Here is a 21,890-nt window from a genome sequence, read left to right on the forward strand (position 1 = left end):
ATTTTCATATTTTGGCCTCTGTTCACCACCACAATGGCTTTGAAATGAAACAAACAAGATGTGCTTTAACTGCAGACTTTCAGATTTAATTTGAGGGTAATTACATCCAAATCAGGTGAATGGTGTAGGAATTACAACGGTTTCTATATGTGCCTCCCACTTTTTAAGAGGCCAAAAGTAATGGGACAAACTAAACAATCCTAAATCTAACTTTCACTTTTTAATAGTTTGTTGCAAATCCTTTGCAGGCAATTACAGCCTGAAGTCTGGAATGCATAGACATCACCAGACGCTGGGTTTCATCCCTGGTGATGCTCTGCCAGGCCGTTACTGCAAATGTCTTCAGTTCCTGCTTGTTCTTGGGGCATTTTCCCTGCAGTTTTGTCCTCATCAAGTGAAATGCATGCTCAATCGGATTCAGGTCAGGGGATTGACTTGGCCATTGCATAACATTCCACTTTTTAGCCTTAAAAAACTCTTTGGTTGCTTTTGCAGTATGCTTTGGGTCATTGTCCATCTGCACTGTCAAGCGCCATCCAATGAGTTCTAAAGCATTTGACTGAATATGAGCATATAATATTGCCCAAAACACTTCAGAATTCATTCTGCTGCTTTTGTCAGCAGTCACATCATCAATAAATATAAGGGAACCAGTTCCATTGGCAGCAATACATGCCCACGCCATGACACTACCACCACCATGCTTCACTGATGAGGTGGTATGTTTTGGATCATGAGCAGTTCCTTTCCTTCTCCATACTCTTCTCTTCCCCATCACTCTGGTACAAGTTGATCTTTGTCTCATCTGTCCATAGGATGTTATTCCAGAACTGTAATGGCTTTTTTAGATGTTGTTTGGCAAACTCTAATCTGGTCTTCCTGTTTTTGAGGCTCACCAATGGTTTATATCTTGTGGTGAACCCTCTATATTCACTCTTGTGAAGTCTTCTCTTGATTGTTGACTTTGACACATATACACCTACCTCCTGGAGAGTGTTCTTGATTTGGCCAACTGTTGTGAAGGGGTTTTTCTTCACCAGGGAATAATTCTTCTGTCATCCACCACAGTTGTTTTCCATGGTCTTCCGGGTCTTTTGGTGTTGCTGAGCTCTCCAGTGCGTTCTTTCTTTTTAAGAATGTTCCAAACAGTTGATTTGGCCACACCTAATGTTTTTGCTATCTCTCTGATGGGTTTATTTTGATTTTTCAGCCTAATTATGGCTTGCTTCACTGATAGTGACAGCTCTTTGGATCTCATATTGAGAGTCGACAGCAACTGATTCCAAATGCAAATGTCACACCTAGAATCAACTCCAGATCTTTTACCTGCTTAATTGATAATGAAATAACGAGGGAATAGCCCACACCTGTCCATGAAATAGCTTTTGAGTCCCATTACTTTTGGCCCCTTAAAAAGTGGGAGGCACATATAGAAACCGTTGTAATTCCTACACCGTTCACCTGATTTGGATGTAATTACCCTCAAATTAAATCTGAAAGTCTGCAGTTAAAGCACATCTTGTTTGTTTAATTTGAAAGCCATTGTGGTGGTGAATAGAGGCCAAAATATGAAAATTCTGTCAATGTCCCAATATTTATGCACCTGACTGTATATTGCCCATAAGTAAAAATACTCAGAAGAAAGCCAATGCAGACCAGTGACAACACCAGGATGACAAACTATTTAACAAGCAGTTTCACATTAGCCCCAACCACTCACCTTTTTTTTTTTTAATAAGAAAGGATTGAAATAATAACCAGCGGATGAATTATTAACAGGAATAGAAGAACAGCGCTTTACAGATATAGGATACAATAAACTGATTAATCCATTCCCAGAACCAGTGCAAACTTATATGAAGCTAGTCCTGGCATCTGGTGAACTTTTATTCAGTAACACTGAAAAAAAACCAAAAAATTAAGCTGTAACCTGAACATTCTCTCTGTAATCTGTAAGGCTTCATTGGTAGCAGTCCAGAGAAAGACAAACTGCTGAGGGAGAGCACCAAACTCCCACTATACATGGTAATGAAGAAACCTGCGCCATCCATGAGATGACTACCCTGCCTATAACTCTCCTAGTGAGAGGCTGCTGCAGTAGCAGCATTTATTGACCCATGCCGCCAGACACCGAAGCTAGAAAACTGATCGATAGCAGCCAATGTGACCGGGCTTGCAAAATAAATGGAGCTCAAAAGCCATAATTATGCCTCTCCAAAGCTACTTAATCTAAAATTGCGGGGCAGGTAGGTGAGAGATGCTGGAGTAGGACCACATCATTGTGGCCTTGCCCCTGCTATATAAAGTTCTGATTCCCAGCAATATAAAGTGTGTGGAGTGAGGATGGGGGGCACAAAGACGTGATTAACTGGGAAGTGGCGGCAGTGGACAGCATCAAGCAATTTCCAGGAAATTGCCTACTCTAAAGCTGGGTACACACTCAGCGATGTGTACGCAGCCCAATGTCACGTGCGGCTGGGGTGCCGGCATCACCAAGTGCATACACACTTGCCGATGCCGGAAGCAAGGAGCGACGCCAAGGGCCATACTGCATTCCGGAGCGCGTATGGTCAGTGATATAGCGGGTACACACTGACTGATGTGGACGATATGTTGTCCAATCCGGCGTATCAGACAACATATCGTCTAGTGTGTACCCGCCATTACTTGGGTTCAGAAAAGCCACCAGAGACTCGGGCATTCTAGGAAAGTACTTAAAAAAGATCTACACCTTTAAAAACAGTGTTTAAAATTTATTATATGTATTAAAATATGCCTTTTGTAAACATAGGGCCCATTAGTCATTTACCTTTTGCAGTCTATAATAATGTACCGAAACATCTTCTAACAGACTTGATTCTTTAATGAAGTTCAGCACAGCTTCCTTAATGGACATTCCTTGCTGTTCCTTATGCATCTCCGGAGCATACTTCAGGATGTAGTCGCTCCCTCTCTTTGCAATTATCTATTGGTGAATATGGACTAAGTCAACCTGAAACACTCAAATCTGACAATATTTAAATTTTTGTGTGGCTATATTCATGCAGATTTTATTTTATTTATCGTACAAGTATTCATAAGAGTCGCACAAGTCTGTTTGGTAATTAATGGAATCTGAATAGAATTATTAGTAGTACATAGTAGATAATAAGTAGTTTTGACTATAGTCTTGAGTTACAGTTTACATAAGCATTCCACCTTTACCCTTTATCTGCAGATATTAATTTTTAGATTGTAAACGGATCTTCATAAATAAACAAAAAATATGGAGTATACAGATGTTGTACGCTGGCTATTTTTATATTTACTACATGCCAATTGAATAATAAAATAGGAGCGGGAAGAAGAGAGATATGGAGAGCGAAATGACCCATGAAATTTGGTATGGGGGGACTGTTTGTGCTGGACTTTGATTGCTTAAAATTAGAGTTCTGGTAGACTTACCTTGATAACTCTTTCTTCGAGGTCCATAGGGTCCACAGGGATAGCATGGGGTAATGTGGTTGGAGAAATCCAGGCACCAAACAGTTAAAGCTTTCAGCTCCCAGGATGCACTGGGTCCTCCTCCATATAGTCACAACCCCTAGCCACAGGCCTTCAGTGGGGTAACCAAGCCTTAAGGCAAGAGAAGGAAAGAAGAGAAGGAAGAAAAATCGTACACCAGACACTCTCAGCCAAAATGAGGTTATCAGTGACCGAAAAAAATAAAATAACCCAATGAAGCCAGGTGTGTCAGGGTGGGGGCCCTATGGACCTCAAAGAAAAAAAAAAAAAGTGTTATCAAGGAAAGTCTACCATAACTCAAATTTTCTTCTTCAGGGTCCATAGGGATGCACAGGGACACCATGGGGATGTCCTAAAGCAGTTCCCCTTGGGTGGGGGACGCTCCTGAGCAGAAAGGAGAACTTGTCACCCAAAGGAAGCATCCTCAGGGTCAAAAGTATCAAAGGCCTAATACCTAAGAAAAGTGTGAACAGAAAACCATGTGGCTGCCTTGCACAATTGTTCAGCAGAGGCACCATTGACTAAATGCCCACGATGGCCCTACAGACCGTGTAGAATGTGCTTGGGACAGGGAGATCAGCCTGTATGTATACCTGAGAGATAGTCCTACGTAACCATTGAGCCAGGGTCTGCTTGTTAGCTGGACATCCTCATTTGTGAAAACCATATAATATAAAAAGAGCATCTGATTTTCTAACAGAGTTTGTACGCTCCACATAGATACGGAGAGCACGATATACATCCAGTGAGGCTTCACCTACAGAACAGTCTGGAGCCTGAAAAGCTGTAACTACAATGTCTTCATTTACATGAAAACGGGACACTAGCTTAGGAAGTTAACACTCCCTTGTATGAAGAACAGATATATCCTGGTGAAAAAAAATAAAAAATGGGGAGCGACGAGAGATCTCTGCCAAATCAGAGACTTTGCGTGCAGAAAAGATAGCAAGGAGAAAGTGTCTTTGCTGTCAACCATTTCAAATCTACAGAGTCAGGGGTTCAAATGGGGGAGCTTGTAGCCTCTTAAGAACCAACAACCAATCCCACAGTGCTACCGGTGACAGAAAAGGAGGCTGAACGCGCAGAACTCCCTGAAAAAATATTCTAATATCTGGCAAATAAGCAGTCTTTCTTTGGAACCAGATTGAGAGTGCAGAAACCTGTATTCTCAATGTAGCCAGGCAGATACCAAGGTCTAATTCAGCCTGGAGAAAAGTCAGAACCCGGGAAACTGTAAACACGTTAGGGTCATACTTCCTATGAGAACACCACTGACCAAAGGAATTCCAAACTCTGTAATAGATGCGAGCAGAGGAAGGCTTTCGTGCCCTAAGCATCGTCTGACTCACAGAGCTGGAAAAACCCTTGGCTCTTAAGATGGAAGATTCAATAGCCACACCATAAAGACCAGACGAGGCAAGTCCGGATGTCAGCAGGGACCCTGCATTAGCAGATCCTGCCGCAGTGGTATAGGACAGATTCTGTATGTCGGTGAACCAATGACATCTGGACCTAGCCGGGGCCTCCTCTTGGGAGGAGGTTAATAGGGGGAAAGATACGCCAGCTTGAAGTCCCATCTTACTGCCAGTGCATCCACAAATGCAGCTAATGGGTCTCTGGACCTTCACCCATACCTGGAGACCTTGTGGTTGTGACGTGACGTCATGAGATCTACTTATGGTAGACCCCACTTGTTTGCCCAGAGCCGAAACACTCTCGATGGAGAGCCTACTCTCCGGTGTGTATGTCCTGACTACTAAGGAGTCTGCTTCCCAGTATGAATATTGCCGAGATGGCCGGAATATAACGTTCCGCAAAAGTCAGAATTCTTGTCACTTCCTTCATTGCTGAAAGACTTTGCGTGCCTCCTTGAGGATCGAGATAGGCTACTGTTGTAGGGTTGTTGGACTGGATCAGTGCTCTGTATACTGCTCGCAGTTCCAGAATGTTTATTGACAGATGACTTTCCTGATTTGTCCTTCCCTGAAAAGGTGTGATGACCTGTCACTGCCCCCCATCCCCGAAGGCTGGCGTCCGTGGCGAGAAGCACCCAATTTTGGAATCCAGAATGGACACCCTTTTTTAGCCACCACAGGAGGGAGAGGTGAACCTCCAGAGTCAGAGGGGATCCTTTGGGACCTTATTAGATGATACTGTCCATTCCACCTGGAGAGAATCAATCTTTGCAGAGGCCTGGAATGGAACTGAGCATACCCCACCATGTCGAAGGTGGATACCATTGATCCCAGGACCTGAATTGCTGACAGAATGGATACCCTTCACTTGCGTAACAGCTTGCGTATCCACACTTGATAGGGCTGTAATCTTGTCCTCTGGCAGAAACACCCTTTGTGCCTGAGAATCCAGAAATGCTCCCAGATCTACCATCTGCTGTGTTGGAAGAGATTATTTTTTCCAATTGATGATCCAGCTGTCCCTTTGTAAACAGATTGGAATAATAACCCCTTCCCTGTTGTGACACAGGGATCGGGATTATTAACCCTGCCTGCAGTAAAGATTGAATAGCCTCCTGAAGGGCCAAGGCCTTGACCGTATCTGATGGGGGATCTGTGCAAAAAAAATTCTGCGGAGGATGCCTCCTGAACGTGAGGACATACCCTTGAGAGACCACTTCTCTGACCCAGGCATCTGTTGTTGTTTGACGACAATAATCAGCAAATTGAAGAAGTTAGCCTCCCACCCTGGGATCCCCCAGGAGGATGCCTGCCCCATCAGGCCAAAGGCTTGTCTTCCCGTTTAGAAACTGGACATTTTGTTGGCCCCGAGCTCCTAGTTTGACCCCTTGTTGTCTTGCGAAAACTAGCCGATTTGGAGAAAGAGTATTCCTTTGCTCTTTTCTGAGGCCGAAAAGGCCAAAAGATAAACTGCTTAGATTTTACTGTAGGCGTAGATGGTAATCCTGCTGATTTTGAAGCTGCCAGAGTAGAAATTATCTTGTCTAACTCTGCTCCAAAAAATATCGTTCCATGGAAAGGTAAAGTTTCCAGAGATTTCTTTGATCCTGTATCAGCCTTCCAGGATCTTAACCAAATGGCCCTGCGTGCTACTACTGAAGCTGCTGATGCTTTGGAAGCTAAAATTCCAAAATCTACTGCAGCTCTTCCCAAATAGGAGGCTGCCTCCCGTATATATGGGAAATAAACAAACAATCTGTTCTCTGGTAGCCTCTGGTAGAGAATCTATCAATGCCCCTGTCCATTCTTCAAAAGCTCTAGCTACATAAGCTCCAGCCATAGCTGGATGGTTAACTGCCCCAGAAGCTGAAAATATGGTCTTAAGACATGTTTCGATCTTTCCTTCTGTAGTGTCCTTCAGAGAGGTTGCTGATAAAATGAGTAATGTAGCATTTTTAACTCAGTGCAATACATGAGCATCCACAGTATGAGGAACCTCCCACTTAGTACATGCAGAAGCTGGGAAAGGATACAACAATGTTAATCTTTTATTGACATAAAACAGTTTATCCAGGATACCCCATGCCTCCTCCGTAAGCTCAGGGAGCTGCTCAGATATTCAGTGGTCCTGACTATCTAGGATACAACCGCCTTCACCAAAGAAGGAACATCCATCCACTGTGGATGGAAGTTCCTCCTCTCCCGAGCTATACTCTGCAGAAAAACCATGCGCATCATCTGATTCCTCTGATGATGCGTCTGAATCCATAAACTGAGCAGAGTGTCTGCGTTTAGGTGCCTTAGTAATAACCTACTTGATTTCAACATTTGACGGTCCCATACTCTGACTAGAGTGGCCGTAACCATTCTCCCAAGAAGGATACATAGGAGTTATTAACATAGCATGCTGTGGACACCCCATACAAGAAGGCATTGTGGGAGCAGCCATATGATCCACAAACTGCTTCATTACCTGAGACAATGAGGATACCTAAGATAGCTCTTGTATATTGGACTGATGTGGCTCTTTCTAACAGGCAATACACAAACCATCCTTAACGTCCTGTGAGGACAAACTTGTCATACAGGATTTACATGAAATCAGCACATTTTTCAAAGTAAATGAGAAAATACAAATGCAATGCGAAAGCCTTCACAAATTCAATTTAAATGTGAAATACCCAGAGAAAAAAAAAAAAACATCCCACGCCAGAGGGATGGAGAGAAAACACAGTGATAGCTACACAGACATTCCTCACTTAACAACCTACTCGTTTAACAACCGTGCGGACTTACGACCAGCACTCTGACCAGCTGGAACCCATAGTACTAAAATGTTATTCTGAATGTCTTTATTTTTAGAACTTTAATTGTACTGTACAGTATGTAAGAGTTGTGTAAAGTTGCAGTATCAAATTTGAGTTTCCTTTAGACCTTTTCTTTATTCAGAATACATAAAAATTATTACCTCCTGGCTCTTCGTTTAGTGACCAATTCGTTTAACGACCTATTTGTAGGAACTGAAGTCGGTCGTTAAGTGAGGAATGTCTAATTGATTGTCAGAAATAAAGGACAGTGGACCTCATTCAGAGTCGGTCGAAGCGGCCGCACGGTCGTACGGGAAAAGGGGCCGGATATGCAAATGATTCCCTCGCAAGTTGCGTCCCTAAGTTCGGATCGGTAGCTGGCCGACCAAGGTGAGGAAGCGGCCGGAAGACAAAAAAATACGCCCCCTTCTCGTACGCATTGCACGTCATCTCCGGGCATATAAGGATTAATCAAGACCATCGAGAACCATCGGAACTGATCGTAGAGCTTAAGGTTGACCATACCCTCATCGGTGGCGTACGACCGTGCGGCCGCTTTGACCGACTGAATGAGGTCCAGTGGCCCTGATTCAGAGCCGGACGCTCTGACAGAGCGCTCGCTCTGAATCAGGGCCGTCCCTCCTACCTTTTGGAGCGGCCTCCTGGCCGCTCACACAGCTGTGGGTGACCAAAATGATGGTCGCGATACCATCGGGCTTGCGACGAGACCCTGTGGTAGGGTCTCGCTGCCGCAAGCCCTGGAGTGCTTTTGGCTCTATCAGAGCCAAAAGCACTCCCACTGACATCACTAGTGATGTCAGTGGGGCCGGCCCCAGACGGTAGGCGTTCCCATGTGAATGCCTCCGTCTGGGCAGCCACGCCCACCAAAGGGGGCGTGCTGTCAATCAACATCGACAGCAAGCCCCCTTTGGTGCGAGACCCATAACGATGGCTTGGCCATCGTTATTCGGGTCTCGCACATGCGCACGACGGAGCCACCTCCGTCATGTGCATGCGCACTTGGGCAACATCGACCCGCTTGCGAGCGCTCAGCGCTCGCGAGTCTGAATCAGGCCCAGTATCAATACAGCATCTAACAAACAGTCACATACAATGCATATGTAAATAATTGCAATATACTCTACACCAACTACTCAAAACACGAGGCATGGTAGGATATACAGCACTGTACAGTATACCTTAACTACGAGAGAGGTATACATGGAGACTGACCCAAACCCTCCTGAGACAAACAGTAGCGCACCGATAGCGGGCTATGAACGTCTCATATACACGTGGAAGGTAGGCGGAGCAACCCAGACACACAAAACCTTATTGAAGGACTTTGTCTGAGTCGAAGGAGGAGCAGCCGAGGGAGTGCCTCCCTCCCCTAAGCTCCATCAACAAGCTGGGTACGCTGGCCTCATGATAGCAGAATTGAGCCTGCTGCCGATCCCCGGCATCAGACTATAATTCCCGGGGGTCTAGTGAGGACGCGGGCAATCCCAGGCCCTGACTGCAGTGGCTTCTGGTGTTTCTCAGACACCAGAAGCAAGGACTGCCATGCGAAATTCGCCCGTCATCTCCGTGCGTCCGGTTGCAGTCCAGGTCCCAGCATCGCTGCTAGCAAGCTAAGTTGAGACCCGCCAAAATCACCAACATAATTACAGATGTTTTGGCTCGGCGGAGTCGCATTATCTGCGTCTTAATACAGACGCTAAGTACTGCTGACTCAAACATAATAAATAAAATAAAAGCTAAGGAAGTCAACTGTTATAAAAAGGTGTGTCCTGATCCTGCTGCATCAAACGAACAACTGAAGGCCTGTGGTTGGAGGTGGGGTATATATGGGGGGAGGACCCAGTCCATCCTGGGAACTGAAAGCTTTAACTGTTTGGTGCCTGGATCTCTCCAACCACATTACCCCATGGTATCCCTGTGGACCCTATGGACCCTGAAGAAGAATTATAAGTTCCTATATTTTACCAATTTGATATATTTTACAGTAAATATTTAACATTAAAGTGTAATTGAAGAAGTTATTACATGCACATATAACTGGTCAGCAGGACACAGGCACACAAGACAGTTATGTCACCTCTGCCCTTGCTCTGCACTCAATGTTAAATGCAATATCACTAACACTGCAATTTGACTGAGCACAGGGAGAGTAGAGCCGACATGATTATTGCATGCTGCTTGTTCTTGGTGACCATTAATTAAGGTGTATGGGCTGCTTCGATTAGTCTTTAAATGTTACATTTTAACTTAGCGTAGGGTACCACTTCTGAATACTAAGGTGCAGAGACAAATATGCAGGGTAAAAAGTGGCTGGTAAAGTCTTGGGGTTTATAAAATTGCAGCCTCATGGTCTTTGAAAGGGTGGACTCCAAAGCTCAACCTAGTACAGTGCAGAACGAAAGAAATTCTATGCAACACCACTCCTAAATTTCTGTCTGCATTGCTATAGCTTCTCACCATACCCTCACATAATTTAAAAAACAAAAATGTTCTCAGTATTTTCTTCCTTTACCCATAGTATCTCCTGATTATGCCTCTTACAATACACTATTGTAGTTGTACTTAAAAAGGTTAGTTATTTGACCTGCATATTTACCAATTTTACTGCACTGTCTCTACTGTACACACTACAACTCTCTCAATAGCTCACCATTGAGTACCAACTCTGAATGTGCTCAACTTGTACTACTTTATGTATTTCCTCCTTTCAACTTCTCAACTTTTCCACTACTATTTAGTGCCACAATGAATCCTCGCTCTCACCCAAAACCCATCCTCAACCCTTGCCCTCATCTCCCTTCAAGACCCAGTCCATCCCCAATTACCAGCAACCCTGCCAATCTCATCCATATCTACCCACTTCCCTCTCTACCATTCTCCTGTGCCCTCTGGGAACCTGGATTTCTTCCACTGACATTGCATCCCCCACTGCTTTTTCCTATGGGGGCCTCTACTTCACCCACTTCGTTAGACCGGATGACCGCCTAGCGGCGGAATGGGCATCCTTCTATCCCTCACCTGTACCTTTCATGTCATACCTCTGAGCCCTTCCTTTATTTCTCCTCTGTCATCTCTTCTACCCCATTCATCTCCGTGTCACGGTCATCTACCATTCCCCTGGCCACACTTTCCAATTCTTGGACAACTTTGCTGCCTGGCTTCCCCACTACTTCCACCTGATCTTCACTCTCTCATCCTAGGTGACATTAACATTCCAACTGACCCAGCTTCCGCCAAACTTCTTGCCCTCTCCTCCTCTTTTAGCCTTTATAAATTGATCTTCTCCCACTGTCTTGGCCACCTTCTTGTTTTCTCCCATCTATGCAGTCTCTCTGACCTCCATCTCCTCGCATTCTCGTATCGCTTGCATCCTGGCACAGATGTGTTTGGCTGTGGACACGGATTTAAGGTTCTGGCTGCAATGGAGTCAGTGAGGTCTGGGCAGATGCTGGGGGGGGGGGGGGGGGATCTGATTACTCCTCTTTACTGCATGAGGAAAAATTGAGTGTTGTGATAAAGTCTGATGCTGGACACCAGGGTTGAACCCGAATGCTGGACACCAGGGTTGAACCCGAATGCTGGACACCAGGATTGAACCCAAATGCTGGACACCAGGATTGAACCCGAATGCTGGACACCAGGATTGAACCCGAATGCTGGACACCAGGATTGAACCCGAATGCTGGACACCAGGATTGAACCAGAATGCTGGACACCAGGATTGAACCAGAATGCTGGACACCAGGATTGAACCAGAATGCTGGACACCAGGATTGAACCAAAATAGCTGGAGCCAAGAGCGCTAGTGATGGAAACTGGACTGGAATGCTGGAGGAACTAGAGATAATAGTCTAGCAGCTTGCAGCAGGATATAACAAAGCACTGGGAGTGTTCAGGAAGCTCCCTATATACCCCAGGCTGCCCAGGGATTGGCTGAGTGTATCATGTGATTACAGAATGGCTTCTGGTTGGCTTTTTGCTAATCACCTGACTGTTATGTCATATCTGATTCTGGAGGGAACTCTAGCGTGGAGCACACTGTGGATATGAAGAGAGAATGGCAAACACTAAGGACTGAAAACAATACTTCCACATGAACTCTTCATGTCGCAACCAGGGCTGTGTGTGTCCGGGGCCAGCGAGCCTTACCTGTTCGGACGCTGTGGTGGGGTCCCTCTGGTGGGGGCGTGGACATCTGTAGGTCAGCGCTGCATACTTCAGGGTCACACAGACACAGAGTTCTGAAAGCAGGTGTCAGTTTGGGTCACTTTCGGCAGCGCGACATGGGCGCTGCCATCTTGGATTTCATTAGGTGACTCACTTCAGCCAATCCAGCCATCAGGAAACCTAGCAACCATGCACTTCCTTTGGTATTTAAGGGCTGCTGAGCAGTCCTTTCTTTGCCAGTGCAACGTTAATCCTAGTGCAAGATGGGTACTAGTTCTCTATGCTCCCTTGCTGTTACCTGTTTCTAGCTACAATCCACAAACCCTGCTTGCTCCAGATTCCAGCTACTCTTGTCAGACCTCTGTGAGAAGCGGTGCATCTCCCCAGTCAGCTAGTTACCAGTCGGCAGTACTCAGCATAGCTGTCGGGTTTACCTCCGTCTGGGCTACCACCTGCCACTCTTTAATCATACCCCTCTGAAACCCGCATCCTTCCAGTACCAGCAATCTGCCCTGAAGACCTCTCCTAGTTCCACTCTGGGTCAAAGTCCAAATCCTCCCGTGACACTTCAGTGCAGGTCCAGCACTACCAGCTGGTTTGCAAACTCTGCTGTAATCAAAAATCTGCAGACTTCACAGACACAGAGACCCTCAGGTGCATAATCAGCCTGGAAGGGAATCCAGTAACACAGACAAATGCTGCAGCTTGTATGCTGAACAGATCTCTCAGGTAATTTTGGATATCCTTAATCTGCAGGACAGGTGAGACGGCAAGGCTGGGGAAATCTGGTCGCTACTGCTTTGTGACACACCAAACCCAAAGTCCAAATCTACAGTCACCAGACACATTCTCTTAGCTTTTGACCCCACTATTCTTTCCTCTAAGCTTGATACTCTCCTCTCCCCTCCCCTCTATCCACCCTGGCCTGCCCCAACAACGCGGCCTTCTACAAACTCACCTCCGCTCTTCTCTCCATTGCCCCCACCTCTCCGGTCACCCTTCGCAATTCCAAGCCCCAACCTTGCCACTTCAAGTTTACCTGGTTCCTTCAAAAATGCACATGCAGTGCCAAATGCCCATGGAGGAACTATCGTTCCTCCACCTCAAGTTCATCCTCTCTTCCGATTGCTCTGCCCTCTCCTTTGCCAAGCAATCTTTCTTCAAGACTCATATCTTCTCATTCAATCCCTGCCATCTTTTTGCCACATTTAACACACTACTTCACTCCAACTCCTCCTTTCATCAAAAAATCGCCTTTGATCACTCTTCTGCCACCCGACCCTCCATCCTCTCACCTACCCATGTGCTCCTGCCGTTCCGCCACAGGTGGCAAAAGCCATTCCCTTATTAATCCTCGCCCCACTCTACCTGCCCCTTAGATGCTGTCTCCTCTCCTTTGTTCCCTCTCCTCCACTGCCTACTCCCACCTTGCTTACATCTTCAATTTATCCCTCTCCACTGGCATCTTTCCCTCATCTAAACTCTCTCTTCGCTCACCCACTTTTAAAAAACCCAACTTCTCCCTATCCCCTCGAATATACTCTAGTCTCTCCTGCTACAACTCTGATAACTATATCTTTAATCCTCTCCAATCTGGCTTCCGTCCCATCCACTCCACTGAAACTGCCTTGGACAAAATCTTCTCTCAGAAAAATCCAGTGGCCACTTCTCACTCTTCATCCTCCTGGACCTCTCAGCGGTCTTTGACAGACGTACATACATACATACATACATACATAGGTCAGTAAACCGGCACTCCACAAATACATTAGGTATACTTGCCCAAATGCCCTCCAGAGTAAACCAAACTACAATATAATGCATGCAAAGCACACTCCAAAGACTCAAAGAAGGATTAAACGACAAGCTGTGTCAAGTTGTGTTCAACATTTCAGTATTGCGTCTTATCAAGAACGGTTCTTGATAAAAGTCGCAAGAGTGAAACATTGAAGACAGACCTTAACACAGCTTGTTTTTTAAAGTCAATGTTTGGTGTCTCTGGTCATCAAGAATATTTCTGATGTGCTGCATGTGCATAGGTATGTCACTAATACACATTTTTTGGTGAGTGTATCATTGTAGGTTCGCTCTCTAATTGATCATGAGCTGCAGTTAAAATTCCACTCCTCTCAAAAATATTCATACCCAGTGTGGGAAGTAGCCCTCAGGTTCAAAGTAGTTTTTCATATGAACACTTTGGTTTCCAAAATCAGCTTGAAATGCATATGCTGCAAGCAAGAAGTAAACCTCCTCCTTGTGAGTGCAGTGTGAACGCAGGACTTGTTCCTTGAGGTGGTAATAGTAGAGCTTTCTGGCTATTTTATCACTGTTCAGAATAACAGAAAAACCAAAACACAATAAATGTTATTAGATGTGCAAGCATGACGACAATTCTCAAGATACACATTTCTTTTTCATACTCATAATATTAAATTCTCGTTCAAAGAACATGCATAAGAAAGATTAACAAACCCACCCTGTAATATTCATGTATTTCATTAGTCTTCACCATAATGATCAGTACAAGAAAACCCTATTGGTTGCGGTCAGCTTGTAGTTCTTGTTTCCTTATCTCATACTGGTACACTATTCCCGAAATTTGTAAATTTCCTGGTTATTCTGGAAGCTCTCCAGGATTCTCAGGAGAGTAAGCTACACCTTGAATATTTGATTACATGATTCACAGAAAATAACTTAATGGCCCTTCCCCCACTCTAACACGGCATCAAGGAGGGCAGGGCCATGATGGAGCAAGTCACATCCTTACACACCCAACATTTTTCCCTTGGAAGTAGGCCTTCTCTGTTTTAAGTTTGAACCATTTTCGGTGCAAAGAATCAATTAGAACTACTAAATCTAAACTTCACTTTATGTAAAATAACGATTATGGGTGACAATATTTATACATGCACTAAAGAAAGTCGCATCCACATAAAAACTATGGGGCTGATTCAGAGACTGACACTAATGCAATCACATACTCTCATGGAATGTAGTTGGTAAAATATGCTAATGCCTTCCAAACTATAGACGAGCATAGGGACGCCCACTGCTGCTTTCTCATATCTGTCCGATGACATGCAACAGCGCAAACATCGGTACAATCGACGCACATTGGGCAGTCGCACAGCAAGTCTGACCAGCCGCAAACACTGCAGCTCTCCTCGGTACGCAAAGAGCTCTCATGCTGTGAAGATTATCGCAATGGTTTATTTATGCAATGCAATCAATGTGAGGTGATGCTTTCATATGTGCAAACAATCACTTGATCTGTGAAAATATCTGCTTTGCGTAAATCTCTTAATCAGGCCCCATGTCTGTGCTCCACAAGGTCAAAGAACAATGGAAAAATTACAATATGCACTCCCAAAACTGGGGATTGCAAAGACCCGTGATCCCACATACACACATAAAAACGCTAGCCTTCAGGGGCAACTTTTAGCTCTTGTAGGAATAAACCTTAAAACCAATATCTGGTTTAAAGGCTTATTTAGGAATGTGCAAAAGTGCAATTCAAATGTTCTTTTGTGATGCTACACACCTAGCCTTTGTACAAACTTTTTTGTAGGCAAGAATTTAAATTGCAGGTCAAGTTTACTGCATATGCAGTTGTGCAAATGTCTCATCTGTACAGGTAGAGGAGTTGGGCAGGTCAGGGGCATTCTCTACCAAGAATATCTAGGGCAGGGATTCCCAACCTCGGTCCTCAGAGGCACACTAACAGTCCTGGTTTTGGTGATATCCATGCTAATGCACAGATGGTTTAATCAAAATAACTGAGGTACTAATTAATTTGCTTGTGCTCAAGTATGGTTATCTTTAAAACCTGGACTGTTAGTCTGCCTTGAGGACCGTGGTTGGGAACCACTGATCTAGGGGCTAAAGCAAATACAAAGCAAGTTAACATTACCCCTTTGGCAGAACCAATTGGGCACTGGGCATCCGGATTAAAGATCAATAGTATCTAGATAGGCACTCAATCGGTCGACACCAGATGAACAACGGGCAAAAGATCAACAGGCACTAAAGGTCGACATGGACAGATGGCTGACAAAAAGGTCAACACACAAATGGAGGGATAGGGTTAGGATGCGGAAGGGGACAGTTAGGATTAGGAACTAGGCAGAGAATAAAGGTGCCTATCCTCTAGACGATTAAAATGAGCGATTGAACGATAACAATATCGTTCGATAATCGTTTGAAAATTTGGTCTTTTAGACATCTATCATCATGCAAACATGCTGGATATCGTCAGGTTCAGCATGTTTGCAGATGATTGATTGGGCCTGCACTGAACGACATATCGTTCAGTGTGGGCACCCTGCAGTGTAGTGAACGACTGAACGATGACGATATCTTTTCACTGTCGGGTAGTGGATACCCACCTTTAGGGTTAGGCTTGGATTAGGTTTAAGTCTTGGGGGAGGGTTAGGGAAGGACACTAAGGGAAGGGTTAGGGTGTAGATTAGGCTTAAAATACAACATACAAAACATTTGTCCCGGTCGACCATTTGTATCTTTTGACCTATTGTCTGTCTACCATCTGTTGTCAATCTATTGAGTGCCTATCTAGACACTGTCGATCTTCTATATGACACCCGTTGCACTGCAGGTGGGGCAAATTTTAAATGTGCAGAAAGATTTAAGCTGGGTACACACTGGGTGATATATCGGTCGCTCCATTGAACAGCCGATATATATCGCCAGTGCGTCTCCAGGTGTGTACCACCGATATATCTGCGAATGAAGTCGTTCACAGACATATCTGCAAACGACATAATTCAAAGACATACAGATAGGTCCACATACATCTAGCCTCCTTGCGCATTAAACAGCCCTTCTAGTCGTGCCATGCTGTAGCGTGACTCGGTCGTGCCAAGCGTTTTTTCGTGCGTCTTTTTACCTTCAAATTAATCTTATTTGCAAAATGATATGACTAGATAGCACAAGCAGCTCCTGCCGATTACAATAATGTGCAGCATGCCTATGTTCTGTGAGTGCGTGCGGGTGTATCTACATGCAAAACGCTATGTTACAGTGTCAGCTGCGTTTCGCATGCAGATACACCCGCAGATGCACACAGAACATAGACATGCGGCATATCATTTTAATCAGCAGAAGCTGTTTGTGTTATCTAGTCGCATCGGTGTGCGAATAAGATGCACTTGAAGGTAAAATGACGCACCTGTACATGTGGTAGGGAATATAGATTGTAAGCTTCATTAGGGCAGGGACTGATGTGAATTGCCAATTATTCTGTATAAAACAATGCAGACTATGGGCTTGATTCAGCATTGCAGAAATCTGCACATGAACAGGACCTGTTCTGCGAATGAGCAAAACGGGTTCTGTGCGATTGCACACAGATCCTGCTATGCCTCTGCCTGATTGACAGGCAGAGGCATTTAAGGGGCGGTGTGGGGGAGGCCTGAATTCCCGGAAACTGGTAGGTCAGTCCCATTTTCCAGTAATGGCAAGACGAGGGACTGAGTCTACAGACACAGGGCCTGATTCAGAGTTGGGAATAGAGAGAGATATCTCACTCAACTGATCATCTTGGTGAAACCATGCTGCACTGCAGGTGAGGCAGATATAAAATGTGCAGAGAGATTTAGATTTGGGAGGGAGGTGTCCAAACTGACATCTAAATTGTAGAGTAATAATAAAGCTGTGCAGTATTTGTGGGATACATGTAAAAGCAGCCAGTATTTACACTACATGCAAAATAAAAATTATGTATTTACACCCCTTGCATTGCAACATGGTTTGTCCAGGTTCACAGTTAAGTGCTATCTCTCTCTCTCTATTCCGAACTCTGAAACAGTTTCCTGGCCTCGCAAGCCGGCCAGCCTGAGCAGGCCTTAGCTTACTCAGCTGGCCGGCGGCCTGGCGCCATCCACCATCGATGATCCCAGCCTGCGACACCGCCTGCTGCATTTACATATTAGCAAGGACGGAATTGCAAAGCTGCCTGCGTGCAGCTTTGCAATTCCGTCCTAAGCTGCATCACCCCCTATGTATGCCCTATATAAATTACTGGTAATAATAACAATAATTCACATTCTGAAAATCCTAAATTCCATTTACATACGAAAGCAAATTCCTAGGCACACTTCAACTGAATTTAAATTATCAAACGCTTGAGAGTAATAAATTCAGTCTCAATAACTATACACTCTCACACTTTGGTTTAGTGGAAAGTTCTATTTCGCTTTACATGGTTACTACTCATAGAGAAAGTTTTGCTCAAAGTCTGTAAAAACAAACAAACATTCATGCATTCCTGGCATTTAGCAAGGCTATAATAAAAGCTCTAGGCCAAAGGCCGAAAAAGATAAGTAAATGCATTATAGAACACTGTGGATAGAGTCAGATCTATAAGATAAATGAACACACCACAGATATTAAACCAGCACAAAGGGAAATAAGACACTGATGGTATTTGGAAAGATTTAATAGATCTATTTACTTACCTAATTATTCTTCCATTTTCTACATAATATTGCACTCTAAAAAAGGTAACACAAGGTGGGCTATACTTTTCAGTTGTCTGAAATAAAAAATAAATAAATTATATAAAAAACTGTCAATGTACACAAAACATCATTGTATCGGTGACATTTTAACTGTACACAGGGCCTGATTCAGCAGCTTTAGCAATTGCTTAAGCGTACGCAGACGGGTGATTGTTGCGTACTGCGCATGCATATGAGTGTTTGGGGGTGATGACGGGAGTGGTCGCAGAAATACCGGCGTGTTTGTCAGTTTCAATGCAGTTTCCTTGGCGTGTATAAATTAGCCGCTGAAACGGCGTAAGCAGCTTTTGTTTTGTTACATTCTAAAAAAAACAAAACAAAACAAAACAAAAAAAAAAACACTGATTCTTTTGTGGTTATTGTGCTCGTTAAGTTTTCATGTCGAAAAGAATAATTTCTTATTTTTGTTTTTCAGCATTTCCATACAGTCTGTTTTAAAAGTTTGCTTTCTCTGGAAAGCACTGTAATATGGTGGCACCCTACAAATAAAAATAATAAATATTGTGTACACTGGAAATGCGATTGGAAGACAGTTAGGGTGGGTACACACCTGAACGACTTGTAATTGGGCTGATTTTACATCCAATATCCCTTGAGACCAGAACATACGATGTTGAGCGTACACACTGTTGAATATCGCATACGACCGAACGATATATTGTATAATTTGATCGTATACGCTTTATCGCTGCTCCGATACACACTACAACGATCACTGGCAACATATGACAAAAAATTTGCATAATCGGACTGACATATCGGATAGTCATACACATACTACACCACAGGTTCGCAAACTCAGTCCTCAGGACCCCAAACAGTGCATGTTTTCCAGGTCTCCTCACAGAATCACAAGTGAAACAATTAGCTCCACCTGTGGATCTTTTAAAATGTGTCAGCAAGTAATGAATACACCTGTGCACCTGCTGGGTGACCTGGAAAATGTGACTTGTGTGGGGACCTGAGGACAGAATTTGAGAACCACTGGTCTACACGATTGGCACCTAATCGCATACGACCCGCGGGAGCACACAATAGTGCATGCACACTCGCCGATATGCACACGATTTGACGTGCAGATATCAGCCAAGTGTGTAGACGGCCTTATTGTCTGAAGTGCAGACATCTTTTGCGTGCCCTAACACACCCACATTAAAAATACAGCTTTGTGTGTATACACACACACACACACACACACACACACACACACACACACACACACACACACAGTACTGTGCAAAAGTTTTAGGCAGGTGTGGAAAATGCTGCAAAGTAAAAATGCTTTCAAAAATAAAAAAGTGTTAATAGTTTATTTGTATCAATTAACAAAATGCAGAGTTAATGAACGGAAGAGACATCTAAATCAAATCAATATTTGGTGGACCACCCTTTGCCTTCATAACAGCATCAATTCTTCTAGGTACACTTGCAAAGTCAGGGATTTTGTAGGATTATAGTTAGGTGTATGGTTAACCAATCATACCAAACGGGCAATAATGATCATCATTTTCATATATAGGTTGAAACGCAATCATTAACTGAAACAGAAAGCTGTGCAGGAGTCTTAAAACTGGGTGAGGAACAGCCAAACTCAGCTACAAAAGGTGAGGTTTTGTTAGACAGTTTTGGGTCACAGTTCATACAAAAGGGCAAGACTGAGCACAGCAACATGACACAAGGTAGTTATACTGCATCAGCAAAGTCTCTGCCAGGCAAAGATTTTAAAGTAGGCTGGGATTTCAAGATGTGCTGTTCAAGAACTTTTGAAGAAGCACAAAGAAACGGGCAAGGATCGTAGACGCAGTGGTCGGCCAAGGAAACAGTGCATCAGATGAAAGACATATGCTTACTTCCCTTTGAAATTGGTAGATGTCCAACAATGCAATTAGCTCAGAACTGGCAGAAACTAATGGGACCCAGGTAATGTTTGGAGAAGTCTGGCAAGAAATGGTCTTCATGGAAGAATTGCGGCCAAAAAGCCATACCTTCAACGTGGAAACAAGGTCAAGCGACTCAACTATGTATGAAAACATAGGAACTGGGGTGCAGAAAAATGGTAGCAGGTGCTCTGGACTGACGAGTCAAAATTTTAAATATTTGGCTTTAACAGAAGGCAGTTTGTTCACTGAAGGGCGGTACAATAAGTGTCTACAGGCAACAGTGAAACATTGTGGAGGTTCCTTGCAAGTTTGGGGCTGCATTTCAGCAAATGGAATTGGGGGATTTGGTCAGGATTAATGGTGTCCTCAATGCTGAGTAATACAGGCGGGTACTTATCTATCATGCAATACCAGCAGGAAGTTGTCCGACTAGCTCCAAATTTATTCTGCAGCAGGACAACAGCCCCAAACATACAGCCAATATCATTAAGAACTATCTTCAGCATAAAAAGAACATGGGAGTCCTGGAAGTGATATGACATCCACATAGCCCTGATCTCAAGATCATAGAGTCTGGGATTACATGAAGAGACAGAAGGATTTGAGCAAGCCTACATCCACAAAAGATCTGTGGTTAGTTCACGAAGATGTTTGGAAAAGCCTCTCTTTTTGAGGAAGGTTTGTGTGTGTGAACCATTCATCTGTGACACGAGTGAGCCGAGCAGTGACGATTTTAGATAAGCAAGTGACAGAAAAACATCTTGCACCAAGCTGCTGTATAGGAGCTGGACAGAGTGCTGAAACAGCAAGAGCATCTAAAACTGAACTTTGAATGAAGCAAGTCACAGAAAAAACGGTTGTGCTGTGTGAGTGACTGAATGCTGCTGTAGGGCTGAGAGCTGCACTCTAATTGGCTGAGACAGTGAAATCCAATTAGAGATAGCAGTGCCCTGTTGCTTAGCAGCAGACTAGAGAGGGGAGGGAGTCAGGGACTCGGCAGGGTCACATCTGAGGCAGACAGAGAGTGAGAGACCGCCTCTAGCGAAGCCATGAAGATGCTCTGATGCAGACACAGTAGCCAGGAATGAGCTAGGTGAGGAATAGCTATCAGGAATTTTAAACAACCAACCATCGGATCATCATCAAATGATTTCCATTTGATGGTGGCAAAACTCAGACCACCACCATCAAATGGTAAACACACTATCATCGGAACAAAAAACATTGATGGTCAGTAACCATGTCCATCCCTACACTGATCCTGCAGGTGGACTCTGGCCATCACTCCTCCACTGTGAAGTGCTCCCTTTCCAGCGTGATGTTCCCGTTCACACGTCCTCTGTGAACAGGAGGCAATTCTCGTGTCTCGTGGAAGTTAGCACTGTTCTCGGACAGGGGTACCACGGCGAGGAAGCTCACAAGGAAGCCCAGGATATATTGTGCAAAGAGGACATTGTAGTTGATTCAGAGATGTGCTCCAACCCGATGGACTGTGGTGACATGACATAGGTTGTTATGAGATGCAGGGGGCTGTGGAGAGATTAAATTGCTCCTGTTGCT

General features: G+C 44.3%; 1 protein-coding gene across 5 annotated transcripts in view; it reads right to left on the bottom strand.

Annotated features, from left to right (window-relative positions):
- LOC148513638 (FERM domain-containing protein 6-like) overlaps positions 1-21,890 on the bottom strand; it is a 160,967-nt gene that overhangs the window by 112,616 nt on the left and 26,461 nt on the right. For 4 of the 5 annotated variants that reach the window (XM_088481614.1, XM_088481618.1, XM_088481613.1 and 1 more), the window contains exons 5-7: positions 18,388-18,464; positions 14,060-14,240; positions 2,810-2,965 (exon numbers count right to left, since the gene is read on the bottom strand). In XM_088481614.1, the coding sequence (XP_088337740.1) occupies positions 2,810-2,965; positions 14,060-14,240; positions 18,388-18,464 (414 nt within the window). The remainder of the gene's footprint in view (positions 1-2,809; positions 2,966-14,059; positions 14,241-18,387; positions 18,465-21,890) is intronic. The other variant, XM_088481615.1, reaches the window with a different exon arrangement.

Source organism: Taudactylus pleione, unplaced genomic scaffold, assembly GCF_031769625.1.
Source record: "Taudactylus pleione unplaced genomic scaffold, aTauple2 ptg000275l, whole genome shotgun sequence".
Taxonomy (NCBI): domain Eukaryota; kingdom Metazoa; phylum Chordata; class Amphibia; order Anura; family Myobatrachidae; genus Taudactylus; species Taudactylus pleione.